Here is a 20,297-nt window from a genome sequence, read left to right as displayed (position 1 = left end):
CTAAAAAGTTCTCATTTCTTATTTTTTATTTGGGAAGAAGAGTACATTTTTCATTCCTGATTTAATTTTGTAAATTGTTTACAGGTTAATTTAAGTTTTATAAATTTCCTCTTGGCATTCTGATGTTCTACTGAAGTGTTTCTATACATAAATTTCTTTTTACTTATATCAAGATAGATTGTGGTGCTTGAATCTAAAATCATATCTCTCATAAATTCTGGGAAATTCTAAAGAAGTATCTTTTCAAATATCACCTATCTCCATTTTCTCTCTTCACTGTTTTTGGAACTGTTAGGTTAGTGTTTGATCATTTTAGTCTGTCCTCCATGATTCTTAATCCCTTCTACATTATTTTTAATCTTTGAACTGCAATCTCGGAGATTTCTTCAGATCTATTTTCCAGTTTAGTAATCGTTTCTTCAGATGTACTAATTTGTAATTTAACTAGTTCATGCAGTTTGTATTCCAAGGCTCTGATTTACATTTCTAAATGCTCTATTTGGTTGCTTTTCAAGTCTGCCTAATTTTTTTTTCTCATGATGTCGTTTTACATTTTTTTTAATTTTTGTCTTTCTTTTTAAAATAAATTTTGACTTCCCTATTTTATAGTACCTATCATATTTGAATCTAATCTGTATCACGTATTTTTAAAATATCTGAAGAACTTGTGGATCTAATTCTGCCATTTGTTGGATCTGCTGAATTTCACTAACCAGATTTTTTTTCTTTTGCCTTTTTTATTTTATTTTTTTATAATTTTGAATTTTGAGCCTATCTTCTATGTTTTTCAGCCCTGTGGAAGTCTTATGAGACCTGTCTTGGGATCAGCTCTTCTGAGTACTTGGACAAGCCTCAGAAATATTATATGCCCTGAATTAATTTTTACTTTGATTTTTGTAACTTGAGTTTTCCTGAACTATAGAAACTAGAACTTAAGATGCAGCCTCATAATTATACATGTCCAGGGGAGACTGTATATGTTTTTCCACTTACAGTCCAGGCTGGAACATCTCTTTGTACTGGAAGGAATGTGATCTCATGTACCCTTCCACTGGGGGGTTAGCCTCTGATAATCCAAGGTCTCTATTATGATTCATACCTTGTGTGGAACTAAAGAATTGTCACCTGTCTGATGTTGAAATTAAAACCCAAACATCTACATTATAATTCTATCATTCTTCTACTGCCTTTGTGAGCAAAATAACACACACGCACGTGCACACACACATACACACACACACACCAGTTATAGTTCACTAACTATTCTAGTTTTCTGAACCATTTTCATTTCTGAACTTGGAAAATTTATTTTCTTACATATTCACCTATGTGTTAAAATGTTTGGTTGCTATTTTATCTAGCATTTCTCATTTGTCTACCATGTTGCCAGAACTATTCAGTAATTTTTTCCAGTTCTCAGTCTCAATTTTAATATACTCCCTGGGTGTTCCTTTGACTTCCAAGGCTTTGTTATATCAATAGGGATCATTTCTCTTTTACTTTTAATAAATTTATTTATTTATTTATTTTTGGCTGCATTTGGGTCTTTGTTGTTGGGTCTTAGTTGCTGCATGCGGGCTTTCTCTAGTTGCAGCAAGCGGGGGCTACTCTTCACTGCGGTGTGCGGGCTTCTCATTGCAGTGGCTTCTCTTTTTGCAGAGCTTGGGCTCTAGGCGCGCGAGCTTCAGTAGTTGTGGCACGCGGGCTCAGTAGTTGTGGCTCGTGGGCTCTAGAGCACAGGCTCAATAGTTGTGGCACATGGGCTTAGTTGCTCTGTGGCATGTGGCATCTTCCCGGACCAGGGCTCAAACCCATGTCCCCTGCATTGGCAGACAGATTCTCAACAACTGCACCACCAAGGAAGTCCCAATAGTGATCGTTTCTGAATCTGTCTCTCAAGTTTATTTACAGTTCCTAAAATTTCACTACTTCTATCTTACACCCTATTGCAGCCATTCTGAAATTCTTACAGTTTCTCAAACATTTTATATACTCTGACTTCTGGGCCTTCAGAAATGCCATCTTTCTGGAATATTCTAAAAGCACTCATTTTCCTCCTGTTTATCTGATTTAATCTGAATCTATCATTTGTATCAGCTTGTACAACACTTCCTTTGGGGCACAATATCTAAGATTAGTTTAGATGCATATGTTGTGTGTTGCAGTAACACTTTGTACTGCCTATATTGCAGCATTTATCAGAGATTTATTAAAGTCACTTGTTTAATTATATTACAAATGTTTTTCCTACCAGATTATAAGCATTCTGAGAAAAGAAAATGCTGAAAATTGTATTCCCAGTGCCTAGTACTATTCTATTCATTCATTCATTCATTCATTCTAGGTGATGTATCTCTAAGGCCTAGAACTCTGTCTGGTATAAAGTTTTCAGTAAAATATTTTGAATGAATATCTTGAACCTTTGCAGTAGTTTTCTACTCTGTTTCATAGAGTTGGAACCTGGGGTCAGGGGTATTAAGTAACTGCCCAAGGTCACACATTAGTTAGTGATAAAACCAGGATTTGAACTCAGGTTTGCCTACCTATAAAGTTTATATTCTTTATACATGGCATCATATGTGAGATATTAAATGAGGTTTTTATGTAACAGCAATGAAAGAGCAGCAAAATGAAGATGATTTGGGGTACACTGTTCTCTTACATTTTTCTCCAAAGTATATTTACTCTATTGGATCTTTGGAAGTCTGTCCTATATAAGTACCAATTCTCTGGAGCTACAAGTAGCGTCAGTAACTAGAAATGTTATATATTTTCTTAGAGGCTATAGTCCTATAATCGCTCTAATCTTACGAAGTACTGGTATTTTCCATAACTATAATTTAATTATATGCTTTGGAGTAGGTAAAAATCAGAATTGGAGTATAAATAGAAGATGTATACCACAGAAAAAACAATTAAATTTTTCATCTTTACCCCAATATTTCTGTGATATAATTTTTAAGGGTATTGGTATGATCAGCAGGGTATAGTGAAAAAATAATATATTTTGGACTAGTATTCACATTTTGCTCTGACACTTGCTGTTTATGCAGTGTATCCTTAGGCAAGTTATACTGTTTTCTTCTGCAAATTTGGGTTAGTAGTAACAATTGCAGGGCTGTTGTGAAGAGTGTAAGTAATGTATCTGTGGCTAGCCTAGTACCTCTTCTCAATAAATAGTAATATATAATGTGAGTATTATTGTCTCTTTCATGTTTATATAACACTTTCCTAACCACAGATTCCTTTATTATTCTTAACATTTATTTTAACTTGAATCTTCTATACATTTTCCACACACTTAATCATGAAGGTCAAATTCATATATATAAGATGTGTAATATATGCTCTCAAACAAACCTGTGATAACTGTATTTTGAAACTTCAATAAGTTACTTATAAATATTCATATTGGGGCCAAGGAAGAGGAATAAGTAGGAAAATCCTACTTTAGAGACAGGAAAAAAACATAAATTGGATCTGAAATCTGCCTCACTGGGAAACATTTCTCAAAGCTTTGTATATTAGATACATATAAGTACCATACCAACCATGATTACCCTTGAGAGAAAGAGAAAATTGTTGCCATTTACACAATAGCCTACATATAACGTGGCAATAAATTTTAGGTGAAAGATATAATAGATAAATTGAGCATACTACCTGCAACAATGGAAGATTTTTTAACAGTCCATTAATCCATATTATATATTCTATGAGGTTGAAGTAACTATAGAAATAAAATACAGTTTTATTTTCCTTGCTGTAATTTTAACATGATAAATATTCTTTGACTTTGGATCTTTGTGTCTCAAGGAAGATCAAAAGTCAAAGAATATTTATGCAAAATCAAGAAAGAAAAGATTATGTATAACATTTAAGTCTTCATCAAATATAAGAATTCATAATGATATTTTAACAGAACAAGTATCCAGAAACAAACTGAAATATTGGATTCTATTTTCAACTTTAAAATTAACACTAATATGGAAGAACAGGGAAAATCTTACATTTGCTTTAAAAAGTTTTTGTTTATTTGTTAGGAGAAAAATATGTATTGTCATTAGATCTCATTTCTCTATCACCATCAGATACTGGTTATAGGACACTAAGGAGTTATAGACACAGTATTTTCCAACATTAGTGAAAAATGGGTGGAGGCCTATATTAAACATTTTTGATGGAACTCCTTCTAAAATATATTTTACATTTGACTGCATTATTAAGCAGAGAAAAGCCCAAGATAATTTTAACATTTATTTGTTAGTTCTTTCATGTATCTGAAATTCAGTTACTGTGTTTCATCAGAATGCTGTGATAATCCCAGGAGTTATTCAGGTGATGAGCCCTATTTAGTGTTCCACACTAAATTCTTTTAGAGTGTTGTGCATTTCCAGATAATGCTTCTTCTGACTTCTTGATCTTTAGGACTTAAAGGACTCAAGAGATCATGTTACAAACCAGGAGTCTGTGACCAGAGAGGCTGTGTGATTTACCAATAAGGAAACAAAAATGAATCATTAGTGACTTTACTCTGCTGCATGTGTCCATTAAATTAATACCTTCATTCTTTTTAGTGATTAGCCCTATGCTTTCTTCTAGTTCCCAATTTTTTTTTTCTCTATAGAATTTAGCTATTGGTCCTATAAACTCAGACAACAAGGTTTCCAAGAGAAATGATGTAACTAAGTTTTATGTTAAAAATGAATCAAAAATGAGATGTAGTTGCTTAAGAACACATATGCATTATATGCATATGTTGACCTAAAACAAATAGACTGCCAGATATTTCTCCAGTAAAGATGGATTTATTCGGAATCAGCAGAGTATTGCAATTCAGGGTCTGCAACCATGGTGAGCCACATGCAAAGCCCCATAAAGGGAGGAGAACACTTTTATAGAGGGGAAAAGGAAGATGGGAGGCGTATAGAGTTCATTACTTTTCATTGCCAGGAAAGAAAAGGAGTCTTTCTTCTTCCTGTGGGGCTCAGCTATCATCCCAGGGTGTGAGAGCTCCCCCTTCTGGTCTCCCAACTCTATTTAATTGAGGTTCCTATTTATTAATTTTTTACACATGTATATATGTTGTATTTACTGTGGGCAGAAGATGTATGGCTCTCAATTTCTTAGAGAGTGAAGATACACTGGATTTTCAATTATTTTATTCATTTTGAAAGTTTTTACCTTTACGGAGCTAATTTCCAGATTTTTTTTTTGGCTGATTTTTAGACTTAGAATCTAAGAAGTGGATAGAATCTTAAAGGTCACATGGGAAATTTCTCAACCAATGGTACACCTCATTTAATTGTGTTTCGCTTTATCGCACTTCATAGATATTGTGGTTTTTACAATTTGAAAGCTTGTGTGTTGTCAGATGATGGTTAGCATTTTTTAGCAATAAAGTATTTATTAATTAAGGTATGTATGTTTTTTAGACATAATGCTATTGCACACTTAATAGACTAAAGTATAGTGTAAACATACTTTTATATGCATCGGGAAACCAAAAATTCATGTGACTCACTTTATTGAAAATTTGGTTTATTTGAGGTTGTCTGAAACCAAACCTTCAATATCTCCTGTATTGAGGTATGCCTGTATTGCCAAATTTCAGAAGTTTCCAAATGCCTGGGGAGATTTTGCTTTTCCTAATAAAACTTATTATGTTGGCTATTATGTTCCAAAGTTTATAGAAAAGAGATTTTAAAATGTAAATTAACCTATTATAGATGCCTAAAGATGTAATGCTATTTTAAAAAATTAGATCTCATCATATCTTACACATTGCATTTAGTTGCTTACTCATTTTAATCATAACTTATGTTGATACTTCATATAACGTCTCTATTCATGTCTACTGTACATCTTCTAAACATTAAGCACTTATTTATCTAAGGAGGAGAACACTTTTTTGACAAAATTCATGTTGATTCTTGAAAGATTAACGTAAGTTTTCATTATCTTGTCAAGTTAAAAGAAACACTTAAGAATATTGATTAAATTATGCCTTGGGCATTTTTCATTTCTCTTTTGAGTGCTTTCTCTTATATGTCTGAGTATTTGTTGGGTTGCTACATGCATGGCTTTTGATATAGTCTTCTATCTCTGCATATCAGTGATTGCCTCCTTATCATTTCTATCTTTGAATCATATTTAGGCTCTCATCACATTTTTTGGCTTCAAAAAGTTACACTTATTCTAAAATTCATATCTCAAGAAATGGCTTTGGTAATCATAAAATTTAGTAAAGATCTGTTCAGTTTCAGAATCATTTCCATTGTTGATATTATGCCAGTACCTCAGATGGATATACTCAAAGGTAAATTCACACAAAGAAATTGCTTTTTAAGAAGTAAAGAAGCAGGTAGTCAAGAATGCCATGTCAACCTGATCTGGTATGAAGCCGCTACTTTCCCTACATGTTAGTTATGAAATAATAGCAATTTATATTGTCATTGCATAAGTTACCAATATTAAAAATGGTTATATCACTTGCAGTCTGTTTACTGAATATCACTGCTGATAACCCTGGCTGACTCTCTTTTCCCAGCTCTACTACATGATAGGGAGAGTTCTTACAGGCTCCAAAGGTAACTCATTGTTTCACCATTTTAAGAACAAGGGTGAATATTTTAGCCTCCGATTTAAATTTGAAATATTATTTTGGGGATAATATACAAAATAGGTCTTTGACACGATCATGCAAAATTAATTTGCTTGCATTTTACTATTAATTCTAGTTGCTAGTGATTTGCCAAAAATATGTGTTGATATAGACTTTTAGTTTTAAAATGCCATGGTTTTTAAGGGAAAATGCAAAAATTCTATAGGACTTATAGCAATGTCATTTAAAATTCTTATTTCCTGAAAATACCTTCACTAATGTACTTCATTGGTTGAAGTACTAAGAAAATACTCAATAACATAGTTTTTGAGTGGAACCACTACCTGGAGTTACTTTGTAAAGTCCTCTTAAAAAGAAATGATCCAGGGCTTCCCTGGTGGCGCAGTGGTTGAGAGTCTGCCTGCCAATGCAGGGGACACGGGTTCGAGCCCTGGTCTGGGAAGATCCCACATGCCGCGGAGCAACTAGGCCCGTGAGCCACAGCTACTGAGCCTGCGCGTCTGGAGCCTGTGCTCCGCAGCAAGAGAGGCCGCGATAGTGCGAGGCCTGCGCACCGCGATGAAGAGTGGTCCCCACTTGCCACAACTAGAGAAAGCCCTCGCACAGAAACGAAGACCCAACATAGCCATAAATAAATAAATAAATAAATAAATAAATAAACCTTTAAAAAAAAAAAAAAAAAAAAAGAAATGATCCAGAAGAGGACTTGAGGGAAAACCTCGGAAGCATGACTGCCAAATAGGCCCAAGTTCCATGAGGAGAGCAAGGCCATATGGGGTCCGATGGTAACTACCATTCAAATCTTCTTATAAATGGTGCAGTGCAGGGAACCACTTGCCCAAGGAAGATGGCATGATGGGTGAGGTCAGCCTTATCCAACAGTCCAGAGGGCCTGATGATGGAGAGAAGGTGCAGGGAGCAAACTGCCCATGCATGTGTGAGCCCCATGACTTAGCCTTTATGGCTCTATGGAATGAGTACCTGGGTCAGGACTGTGTTTAAAAACTTAAAAGGAAAACAAACAAAAAAAAGGCCTAAAGAAGTGTGACAAAAATAATTGGATAAATCTTGGTAGGATCTGCCCTATAAAAATAAATCAAAAGTTGATAGTATTATAGAATTTAAAGAAAAGATCAAGATTCAAAATGATTGAAATTTCCAACATTATGAAATAGTGACTGGTATGGACAAAAACTTGTGAACCAAATGCTAAAGAAGTGAAAGTATTTAGGGACTCATTTCTGCTAGACACAAGGAAGTTCTCCTTTACACAATGAAACAATTTATGAGAAATATTTAACCTGTAAGCTGAAAATACATGAAAAATATGGGTAGAGTAAAATAACAGGTAATTCATGGATGGTAAATGAAAGTAAGGTAGGAAAATGGTACGAGGTTGTTATAGATAGAATGATAGATGAAGAGTTTGATGAACTGAATTCTAAAGACCTATTTTCCATTAAGGAAATACATATAACTTTAGGCAAGTCTAACTTTCATGCTTTCAGTTTCTTTAGGGCTGAAATAATTGGATATAATCAATGGTTTTCTTTCTTTTTTTTGAGCAAAGAAATATATTGTTATTATTCATATATTTTTCTCCAAATAAAATAATACTCAAAACTCCAAAATTAAAACTATAGGTAGATAAATAATTGTGTAGGTAGATAAGAGGTGAACAGGTTTGGCTGAAGGAGTTTGGGCAGCCTGAGTCCAGCTGCCCCGCCCCCTTGGTAGCTCTGAGACAAGCTCCAAAATACAGCTTGAAAATATTGCTGGTCCCCCTGCCATCAAATATAGGCTCTGATTCTACGTCACTTGTCTTAGAGAGAAAACCAAGTGTTTGCCACGAAATGACTTTGGCTCCACCTGTGAGAGGAACAATAATAAAGAATATGGGCCACAGTTCTGTCTCCATGTGTCCTTTTCTTCTGCCTTTATGCCAGTGATATGATGGAGGTTTTTCATTCTTCTTTTTCTATTTTTTTAATGTCTATTAAATAGGTTGTATGTGTGAGGATTTATGATTCCATGAATATTGTCTTGGGAGCTAAAAGTTCTGATATTGAGCAAATCATGTAAACTCTACGTGAATTACTTTCACCATATGAAAAACTTTCTCCTGGGAAATATTAGTATGCTGCTCTGAATTCCTTGGATGAACTGTTTGCAGTTATAGTTTGTCTTGTTATTACTACCTTTTTTCTTGCAATCAGTCTTGATTATCTGATCTTATTATGAAAAAAATTGTCTGCTGAATTTACTAATCCTTTGAATTGCCTAGTGATCTCCTTTTAGAATTGTTTTCTGTGCTAATTCTATGTTTTGCTTTTTAATTTTTGTTGTCATAGTTATCTAAGGGTTAGGAAAGGAGGTCTTTTGATTTAATTAAGTAAACTTTTATTTTGAAGTCCAATTCTTTGCTGTTGTTGATTTTCAGGGGAATTTTTGTGGGGTGTTTTTTTTTTTTTAACTTAGAATTCACACTTTCAAAATCTATAACTGTATGATACCAACTAAACTAAATTTAATGAGTTTTTTGTTTGTGTTTGTTTTCTTACTTTCAACTTATTATGTTGACATCACTCAGGCAAAGTTGGATCCAACCTTCCTACTTTGGCTCTCTATGTTCAGAAAAGGCCTTTCCCTTATAAAGCACACACTTTACTTTGAAGCACACGAATATAGAGCTTCATCCAGCTGTTCTTCACTGAGAGGAGGTTGAGTCCCTTGGTGCAGGGAATTGACACCTATTTATTTTTCTTGCAGTATAATGAATCTAAACAGTCCTTCATCAAGTGATTCTCCTTGGCTTTCAGTCACTGAAATGTACTCATATAAAAGATATTAAAAGTATGTGTATCCTAAGTCCTCAAGAAGTTACTGCCACTCTATTTGTTTACCTAATGTTTCCTCTGTGCCTTTTGCGGAAGAGAAGGGTAGAGTTCTGATCGCGTTAGCAAATGAGAAACAAATTAAGTGAAACACAGTTGATAACACCTTTCCTATTGGATGTTTTTATATCTTTCACAGAATTCCCAACTTGTGAGCCACTAACTCAATTTGCATGCAAAAGTGGAAGATGCATTAGCAGCAAATGGCACTGCGACTCTGGCAAGTACCAAATGTTCACTAGACTCTGCACTGATTTGATTGGGGGCCTGGCTGGCTGTGCAGCTTCGCCTCTTTCCGAGGTAGTTCGTGAGAGGAGGTTGCAGAGTTGAGCAAAATGGCCAAGACAAGTGGTGAGAGGGCAGCTGGCACGTCACTGGGGATTAGCATTAAGGAAAATGGAGCTCAATATCCGTCCCTTGGGGCTGTGATGGAGATTTGTTCTCAGATGTTATGCTGGACATAGTCTAAGTCTACAAACATGAAGTGAAAGCAACAACTGAGGAAATGACCTGGACAATTCAGGTTCCCCAAAGCATTTATGTAAAATGCTCTGTAACCTCAGGATGGAGTAGTTTATAAATTATATTGGAATTATCCATGGTCTCAACTTTGTCACCTTGTTGTTTTTTTTGTTTTTTTTTTTGGTACAAATGGTATTTTTTCTTCACTCAATTGTATCATTATGTTAAATTATGCCAAATACAGGTAAATGAATTATACATAAATCGATACATTCTCAGCCATTGATTTCAATTTAATCTGTTTTCACTTCACATTCCTCTCGCCTGCCTTCTGCAACAGTTGTTAATAAAGAGTATAAGTCATTGCTAATGATAGTGTACCATAATTTCCTGATATAAATACACACTTAAGAGCCAGTGGGGGAAGGGTACACAGTGAGCCCTCATGTGGGAGAATGGAGAAAAAGGATCTGAATTAAAGATACAGTTATAAACTCTGGGGCACAAAGGTTCTAGGTCTAAATAGTCATTTTCCAGCAATAATTTTATCACAAGCTGTATCATTTCATAAAATTCCTACAGTCACCATTGTCTTCCCACTTCATAATTATTTCATGTTGCATAGATTTACTTAGTCAGTGGTTAGTCATTTCTGAGTGAAATAGAAATTAAGCTTCAAAATCCAAAGTCAAGGATTTTTCCCCCTTAGTTTAGTAGTTGGTATTCAATCAGAAATAAACAATATAAAAATGAAAAGAATTCTCCCACTGCTCATGGGAAATGTTGATCATTGATTTATAATTCCTTTTTTTTTAATAACAAAAGAAAGCTCTCAATACCAAAAAGAAATGTTAAGTATTTCATAAGGAAAAGTTTCTCCATGGACCAGTTTTCACCACCTGGCTGTTGATGCTTCTTTCCAGATGATGACTGTGGGGACGGGAGTGATGAGGTTGGCTGTGTCCAGTCCTGCTTTGATAATCAGTTCAGATGTTCCAGTGGCAGATGTATCCCAGGCCATTGGGCCTGTGATGGTGACAATGACTGTGGAGACTTCAGTGATGAAATCAATTGTACCAGAGAAGGTTAGTAATTTTGTGAATCTGAAGAATCTCATTTTAAAGTGATATATAATATTTGGAGTATTTTAGAGTGAATATCATAGAAAAATAAATTGTTCATCAGATTAAAAAAATGTATGTGGAACTATATAAAATAATTTGCTGATCTCTTTTTCACTTTTTCTTTTCTCTGGTTTCTCAACCTTAATTCCTCCTTATACGTTGATAACTTCTTCTTTGGTCTTCACTTCCTATTTCATTAGATGCTTTACTTTCATTTGATCCTTTACTTACTACTCTTTCAATCCCCTACAACTTCTAAATTTCCAAAACCCCAAACCCATCCCCAAAGGAAAAAGAAAAAGAAAGGCATAATTTTCCTTTTATTTTTACACCATATTTGTTTCCTGAAGGCTGGAAATCATCCCCTATTAAATGGTGATGTATTCCAACTGATTGACCTTCTGGAATGCAAGCTAAAAGAGGAAGGAGATCATGACCATGGTTCCCAGCATATCCGTGGGCAGCCTGACCCTGTTGTTTGCATGGGTAACTGCAAAATTTGATCAGCCACAGGACGTGATCATAAATTAGAAATCATGTTGGAAATATCACAGAAAAAGCATTAGCCTGTCAAAAATTCATAACAACAATAACATTAACTAGAACTTTCTTTCTGCCTAAGAAATTGAAACAATTTATTATCCATTCTTTCATTTATTCCAAAAATACTTATTGAGAACTTTTCATGTGCCAGGCACTGTGCTTGGACCAAAGGATAGATTAAAGAATGAAAAAACATAGTCCCTGTTTAGTTTTAAAAATCTAGCATGCAAACAGACAAACAACAAAGTGAATTCTTTAATGTGGTGACGGGACAGGGCGTACCACATACTATGTGATCAAAAGAAAGAAATCATTTTCCAAGTGTTTTCCAAGGAGATATATTTGTCTTCTGCAAATATTTGACAACCTATAAAACAGAATATTTCTAAAGTATTTTCTCTGACATGAATTCCTTTTGTCTTTCTTTTGTTTCTCTTTCTTTCTTCATTTCTCTCTCTCTCTCTCTCTCTCTCTCTCTCTCTGTCTTCATTTCTCTTCATTTCTCTCAATTGTAAATACTGGAAACAGTGGCAATTACAGAGATTATCTACATAATACTAGGTTCTTAAAGGAATAAATCTAGCTTTTTGGTGAACTCCCTAAGTGATTTATTAAAAGAGATATTGTCTGATTTTGATTTTACCTATGTGACCTGGGTTATAAGAGTCGAGGCATGATCCAAATATAGCTAAACAGTCACCTATGAGCCATGAAGTGATAAAACACATGGTCCTCAAGGTGGTCATGGCATGAGTCATGTCTTTCCTGACAGTGGGCATAACAGAAGCTATAATAAAAACAGAAAATGACTAAGAAAATTTTTGGAACAGTATCTTATAAAATTCAACATGAACATATTTTAATTTAATTTTTCTTCAAAATCAAGAGAGGAATGATAAATCTCTCTCTCTCTCTTTCTCTCTCTCTTTCCCCCTGTCCCTTTATCTCTATCTCATTTTTGTGTCCTTTTCTCTCTCAATTTAGTTGGTCCACTAGTATATATGAACTAGAACTTTTTGCCTATCACTAATCTGGAGTGGAAAAAGGAAATGTATATAAAAAGATATTTTTCCTCTTTTTCTTTGTATATTTGAAACATTCATTTGGGGTGTGGTTGACATTTCATTACTAAATAAGACTGAATATATACTATTGGTACATTTTCCCCCATCTCACAGATGTCTTTTTAGACTCCTCATGAGGTGTACATCTGTGGCCTGCTGACACTGACCCATAATATGCTGTGAAAGATAAATTGCCCCAGTGTTAATTTGCTTTCATCTCAGAAGTGAGATCCCATCCCTCTGTTCTATGTGCATGTATCTCTAAGTTAAACCGATCATCGCACATCAAGAAGTTTTGGAGAGACTGCTTTACCCTTATGAGTATCCAAAGTGAGTGGCCCATCCCCTTAGAGACTCTCTAGAGAGTTATTTGGGTTTGGATTATAGAATCAGTGGCTAAGGTTAATGACCTTTATCTTGAAGGCATCTCAATTTCACTAATATATTACTGTAAAGGATATACTGTCAGTGTGAATGCCATGCGTTTCTTATATGATTACGGTAATAGGCTAAGGAAATGATCCAGGTAACCCACATGATTCTTGGACATGTTTCAAGTAAAGAATGAGAAGAACTTCCTGAACTAATTTATATTTAACTGATTATAAGTTGTACTAGGATTCCCTAATCAAATATTCTACTTGGTGAATACAAAATGCAGGAATTGAGGACAGGTATTATTCTGGGATGATTTCAGTGTGTAAGACAATGCATAGTGTTTCAAAGGGCATTGAAATATTTTTATCCATCATTATTTCATGTATGCTGATATGGAAGTTGTAAAATAACCATGACACATAGAATTGTTAACGCTGATCAGGAAGGCCATTTTGCACTTGTAGGATTTGTGAGGGCATTGCCAAGGTAAAGTAGAAATTTGATTCAATTAGTCATATAATTCAGTCCCAGAACCTGCTGCAGAAGAAAGAGCAGGGGATTCTGGCTTGAGTTTCAGGACTGGCTGTCAAAACTGATCAAATCCACCATATAATTGCTCAGCACTTTGCTTTACGCTGCCTGGGTAAGCAGAGCATATTCTCTCAACTCAAATTGTTTTCAAAAGGGCAGAAAATACTCTTGAATTGACTTTTAATAGTAAAGGAGAAGGAGATACCAAGAGTAACATTCCATATATAATCTCTATTTCAGAAAATTCCTGAGCTTAAGTTCAATTCATATTCTTTCTGATACCGATACCACTTTCAAGAAAAGAATTTCTATGATGACCATTTTTTCATCAGCAATATGATTAATATGTGGGAAAAGTGTTAATGACTAGTCCCCTCCTAGATTAATGTACACTCATCTCTTTCTTCCTTCATATTGTGCTTCTCTTTCTCTCACTTCCAAACTCCTTTACTAGGCAAAGAAGATACAATATCTTTACAAGTTACTGTGCAAGTGTGCACATGCGCATGCGTGTGCGCGCACACACACGGAGTCTATGAGCTGAAGTGGAATAGAAAGACCATCCATGGCACATGATTCCTTCCTTTGTTTCAATGCCTGTTTTTCATTAATTTAGCGCTTTTTGGTTCTGAATCCTTTGGTTGGTACATGTATTTATAGTTACCCTTTTGTACCTACTGGGTGAATAGTTTTTCCAAGTGGAAAAACAGTGAGGCTGGACCGTCAAAGAATTTGGTATGAGGGAACTTCCTCTAGAGCCTCAGTCCTGGCCATTTATTAAATATTGAAAGGTTTTGTAAAAAGATGGTTTTACCTGTAAGAACATCAAGAATCAAGTTAAAATGAGACTTCAGTCTTTTCTTACAAGTCTTTACCTCCCCGGCTGTAATATTTTTAAAAAGAGAGCATGAGAGAGAGATGCTGGACATATGTCACATCTGTAAAACACCAAATATATAGAATTAATCTTATCCCATCGTTGATAGTTTAATTCATTTGAGTTATGTAAACTTTCATTCTTATACTCTTTTTGGGAATTGTCTCAAGCATATTTCACACAAGGAATAAGGCATTTCTGTAATAAACATATGAAAATTGTGCAGTATCGTTAGACAGCTATTCTTCCAGGTCAATTTCCACTTAGAAATTGTTGTAAAAATTTATAACAAATAATTTCAACGGGGACTTGATGGAGAAGGGAACAGGTTTTCTCTAGAATAGATTTTGCCTAAATTTTATAATTTCTTCTAAATGCAACCTAAATATCCCTCAAATATTTGGATTTTTCTTTGAGAAAGCCCCTGACACTGTTTTACGATTACTGTTCTCTAATGTCTTCTGTTTGGCTAAAAAGGGAGTATTTACTACCTGCTGCATTAAGTGAATGAGCTGGGTGATGCTGGAATGTGTGATCTCTTATTTACATCACAAATACAAATTAAATGCAAATTTGAGATTTAGTATGTATTGACCTTCAATTCTGATTTATTATAAATAATCTTTAACAAGTTCCCAAATCCATTAGGCAGTCCAATGTATACCATTATTAATGTACGTGCTCACACATGCTTATGTTCTTTTGCTTTAACTGTTTTTTGTTTCTGCTTTGGAAACTTCCATTTCTTTTGGGCTTCATCTGCATTCATTCATGCATGCATTTATTCATTTGCCTCTCTACATCCTTGTTCCCAGTTTAAGAAGGGAACTAGAGTAATTTTATTTTATCTTTGTAGTTTCATAGTCAAGTACAATATTTGATATATAATGAGTATTCAATAAATAATTATTGAGTGAGTCTATTTCTTGACCACAAAAGTTGTTTATATTTCAGAATCAACGCTTATTTGTTTTGTCTTATACATCTACTAACTTCTGTTTCCTCATCCTGGAGTTTATTTCCATGATGACGTACAAGGCTAGTTGTACGGATCTAATCATTTACATTTCCTCAATAGAGCATAGCCACTTTCATTTATCCAATAATATTGGCAATTTCAGCCTAGGATTCAATAAAATATAATAGATAGGAAATCTTCTTTATCTTTTATTATTGTTTACTTCTTTTTTTATGTCCTCTCTGTCCAATAGATAGTAAGTTTCAGAAAGATAAGAAAAGTTTACATCTTTGTTGTATCTATAGAACAGTAAGTACCAGAGAGGAGATTCCATTCATGATACTATAGAGGGGGAAGAGGAGTTAACCTGTGTTGGCATCCCACAAACTGCCAGGAACTTTACATTTGTTATTCCATTTAACGCTCAGAATAAGGATTACTCAGAGAGGTTAAGATACTTGCCTAGGATTACACAGCTGGCATTTCGCAGGTTGTCTGCTCTTTATTCCTATTTCCAGCTGTCTGCTTCTGCAGCTATCGAGTATATCTCTTTTATTTTTTTCTGTTTCTATGAATTAACATTTGTATGATCCCCAAATAATTACTATGTTGTTCTCAATTGAATACTCATTTTCTCTTTAAAATGAAAGAGAAAGACCTTTCTACTTATTATGGGTCATTGTAATGAAATTTGCCAAAGGGCACTAGAAGGGACCCAGGCCATTACATTAAATCATCACAAGAAGTCCATCTGTCTCTTTTTTTGTTTTTATTCTCCTCCCCCCGCCCCAGCCCTATACACAATTCTCCTTGATAAAGTGGATTCTGGAACTTTGTCATTGGAATAGCTGTGGACATTCCCACACAATTTCTCCATTCACCCAAAGAACATGTTTCTCTGCCATAAAAGTTTTACCACATAGACTCAAAAAATGTAGGAAGCTGGAAGAAAACGGAAAGATCATTTAGTTCAGTCGTTTCATTGTGCAGATGAGGGAAAGGGCTAAGCTAGATAAAATTATCCTTATGTGTATATAACAATCACAAAAACGTGATGCTGCTTTCTGGAAGGCGCTGATAGTGTTCTGTGTTAGAGATGTTGAGACTGAGCCCTTTGATCCATAAAGACATTTTTAGGAGAGATTTTGAATTCAAATGATTATGCCAAGTTCTTAGTGGAAAATCCAAAAAGGTCTGGCAGTTCCGCCAACCAGAAAGCAACAAAATCCTACCTGGGAGATTGAATCCACTCAGGGCACTGCAGGTATCAAACCTGATATTTAGCTGAAGACTTAGGTTACACATTTAAGCATAGAGAGAATGGAAATGGAAACCAATATCTTTTGACTTCCCACCTACGTCATATCCTATCTCAGCTGAACCATCATGTTTTTAGCACCTATGTTTAATCCTAAACATAGGAAATAAGATAGCAGTAAATCCTATACACAATCAGACTCAGTCACTTGTCTTGTTTTTCTTTCATGAAAATATTCTGAAGATACTTTCAATTCACTTTTACTAGAACACACAAATTGCTATTATTTCTTAGGCACTGAACTTTATTGAGAATTTAGTACAGGTATTGGCTTTCAATTTGGGGAAATTATCAAATTATGTTATGGACTCAGCAAATTCACATAATCTTCCCTCCTAATGTTTTTTAACTGCTCTCTTTTAATGAAAATATGGATTTTTCCTGATAAAATACAATTAAAAGAAAATTTAAATTTCATCCAGTTTTAGAGAGGTATAACATCTGTTTTCAATGAGATACAAATTGTCTGGCTTAACTTTATTCTCTCACAGGTCGATATTTTGTTTAGGGACTGTTAACACTGAGATATCAAAACAATGTTAATTATTAATGGATTTTATCCATAGAAAATCTCTTTTTGTTTTCTAGGACAAAATAGCTCTTTAAAGGTCATTTCAACCTTAATACTGCAAACATCTTTTACATCAAGAGCAAAGAAAACTCAAGGCTTTTGAATCAATTAATAACAAAGGCTGTTTTGAGAATCTATAATGTTCCTAGCAATGTGATTATCAAGAAAATTAAAAGGAATCAGATAAATATAATTTTTAAACGAAATCTTAGAGAGTGAGTCATAAAAATAGGAAGAAAGAAGTCAATTATCTTCATCTTTACACTTTAGAAAATTAGTAATGGGTCTATACTTATTCCTAGATGAATTTAGCTTTTGTATTAAGACAATAATTATGCACCTAGACACTAAACAAAGTAACATCTCCTGTTTTCTAAAAGATATAATTAGTAAAGTCAATAGGTAACAAAAGACCTAATTTTAATGAAGAATTTCCTACTCTTTTAACAGAATTGAACAATAAGGGCAAGAGTGAACTCATTTCCATAGTCTTTAAATTCTGCTTCCTTGTTCTTAAATTGTGGTTAATGATCAGTGAAATGGTAGAACTTGAGGCATTCAGCTGGGAAAAAAAACAACAAGTAAACAAACAAACAGAAAAGAGACAAAGGGCATGTATAATGTACAAAATAATTAGTTCACCTCTCAATAATTGAATAGTGCCCATGCATTTGTGAGAGTAAAGAAATAAGCAATAGGATAAACTTTGCTTTTTCCCATAAAAATAGTTGGTAATTAGCTTCTTTCAGAGTCTGTTTGAACTGTCAGCCTTTGTTCCCTTATTTATGTGAAGCATCAATTCGGTTTGCGCTTAAGTGTTATATTCCTGCAATGAAATGACCAGATTCATTCACTTTTTTTTTTTTTTTATTTTTTTTATTTTTTATTTATTTATTTTATTTATTTATGGCTGTGTTGGGTCTTCGTTTCTGTGCGAGGGCTTTCTCTAGTTGCGGCAAGCGGGGGCCACTCTTCATCGCGGTGCGCAGGCCTCTCACTATGGCAGCCTCTCTTGCTGCGGAGCACAGGCTCCAGACGCGCAGGCTCAGCAATTGTGGCTCACGGGCCTAGTTGCTCCGCGGCATGTGGGATCTTCCCAGACCAGGGCTCGAACCCGTGTCCCCTGCATTGGCAGGCAGATTCTCAACCACTGCGCCACCAGGGAAGCCCCATTCACTTTTTGTTAGGGAATTTATTTCAGTCCTGGGTTGGTATTTGCGTACACACGGGATTCCTAAGAAAAATTAGGTGTCATTGTCTGCATCCCGAACTTTTCCACAAATGACTTTGTTATGTAAAATCATCTACTTAAACTACAGTGAGCTTCCTGGTATGGAATAGTCACTGGTATCAGGATCTTTCAGCACAGCATGCTGTTATGTTGATATGTATACACTTGATGGGTGTTCTATAAATCGTAAGCAGAATTTAGAACATTTTAGAGCACAGGTCAGCAGATCTTTTCTGTAAATGGTCAGATAGTAAATATTTTAGATTTTGCCTGTTTCAACTACCCAACTCCACTGTTTTAGCACCAAAGAAGCCATATACTATATGTCTACAAACGATTATGACTGTCTTCCAATAAAAATTTACTTAAAATTCAGGTAGTGGACCCAAATTGGTCTGCAGGTCATAGCATACTGACTCTTCCTTTAAAATACAAGTAGAGACACATTCTAAAGGAGTTATAATTCTTAATAACCTTTTATGCCCATGTTTCAGGAAATATCAAACTTATCATGAGACAAGGCAAAAACTAATAGGGAGAAGAAAAGGGCAAAATAAAGAAGAGATAATAATTTTAAAATGTTACTCTCTGGCTCTGCCTCAAACATATAGCTCATGTGTATATATGCTTATACATATTCTTTCTACATAATAATGTTCTATATTATTTTTAAAAATCAAGTTAAATAATGTCACAATTTTTCCAGTAAATATTTAAGGTCTACTGTGAACTAGTCACATTTCTAAGCCAAGAAGTAAATTCCAAATATAAAATATCCACGCTATAATCTGTTTTACTTAATATTTAATATCTAACATGTCTGTTAAGGTGAATGGTTAATTTGAACAGTGAATGGAAAAATAGGTTTCTCAATTACATAGCCAATTTAACAGATTAATACACTCTGTTTACTTCTATTTTGATAATGTAGAAGTTCATCATTCCTGTGATATATTAAATTTTAAATAATATATTCATGGTGGAGTTCCAGATACCAAAACTTAAAATTGTAATGAGCTAAAAACAATGCTTTATTTGTTTTATGTAGATGTCACTTTAATACTTGAACATACTAGGGGATATTTAAAACCCTAAATTGTTTCAGTATATTTTTCAATATTTTTATGTCGCTATATGTCTATGTGTTTTTAACACTAGAAACATTTTAGTGTTATAATAATTGAATTTTTGCCTAGATATCCACACATTTTTTTTCTGTCATGAAAATTCAACATTGACAACAGAATTTTATTTTTTATTTTATTTAAAAAATTTTTTATACAACAGTTTCTTATTACTTATCTATTTTACACATATTAGTGTATATATGTCATTCCCAATCTCCCAATTCATCACACCACCACCACCACCACCACCACCACCACCCCACTTTCCCCCCTTGGTGTCCATACGTTTGTTCTCTACATCTGTGTCTCTATTTCTGCCTTGCAAACCGGTTCACCTATAAAAAAATCTACCATTTTTCTAGATTCCACATATACGTGTTAATATATGATCTTTGTTTTTTCTCTTTCTGACTTATTTCACTCTGTATGACAGTCTCTAGGTCCATCCACGTCTCTACAGATGACCCAATTTCATTCCTTTCTATGGCTGAGTAATACTCCATTGTATATATGTACCACTTCTTCTTTATCCATTCGTCTGTCAGTGGGCATTTAGGTTGCTTCCATGACCTGGCTATTGTAAATAGTGCTGCA

The 20,297-nt window shown here is 34.5% G+C and overlaps 1 protein-coding gene across 1 annotated transcript in view; it reads left to right on the top strand.

Moving 5' to 3' along the window:
- The window catches only part of LRP1B (LDL receptor related protein 1B), a gene marked incomplete at its 5' end in the record, with an annotated part of 1,526,008 nt that overhangs the window by 818,900 nt on the left and 686,811 nt on the right, over positions 1-20,297 (top strand). Inside the window, 2 exon segments of the mRNA XM_057550915.1 lie at positions 9,659-9,739; positions 10,905-11,061. Of these exon segments, the coding sequence (XP_057406898.1) occupies positions 9,659-9,739; positions 10,905-11,061 (238 nt within the window).

This window comes from Balaenoptera acutorostrata, chromosome 8, assembly GCF_949987535.1.
Source record: "Balaenoptera acutorostrata chromosome 8, mBalAcu1.1, whole genome shotgun sequence".
NCBI lineage: Eukaryota > Metazoa > Chordata > Mammalia > Artiodactyla > Balaenopteridae > Balaenoptera > Balaenoptera acutorostrata.
The sequence above is the reverse complement of the archived record's forward strand: the minus strand, read 5'-3'. Positions and strand labels throughout refer to the sequence as shown.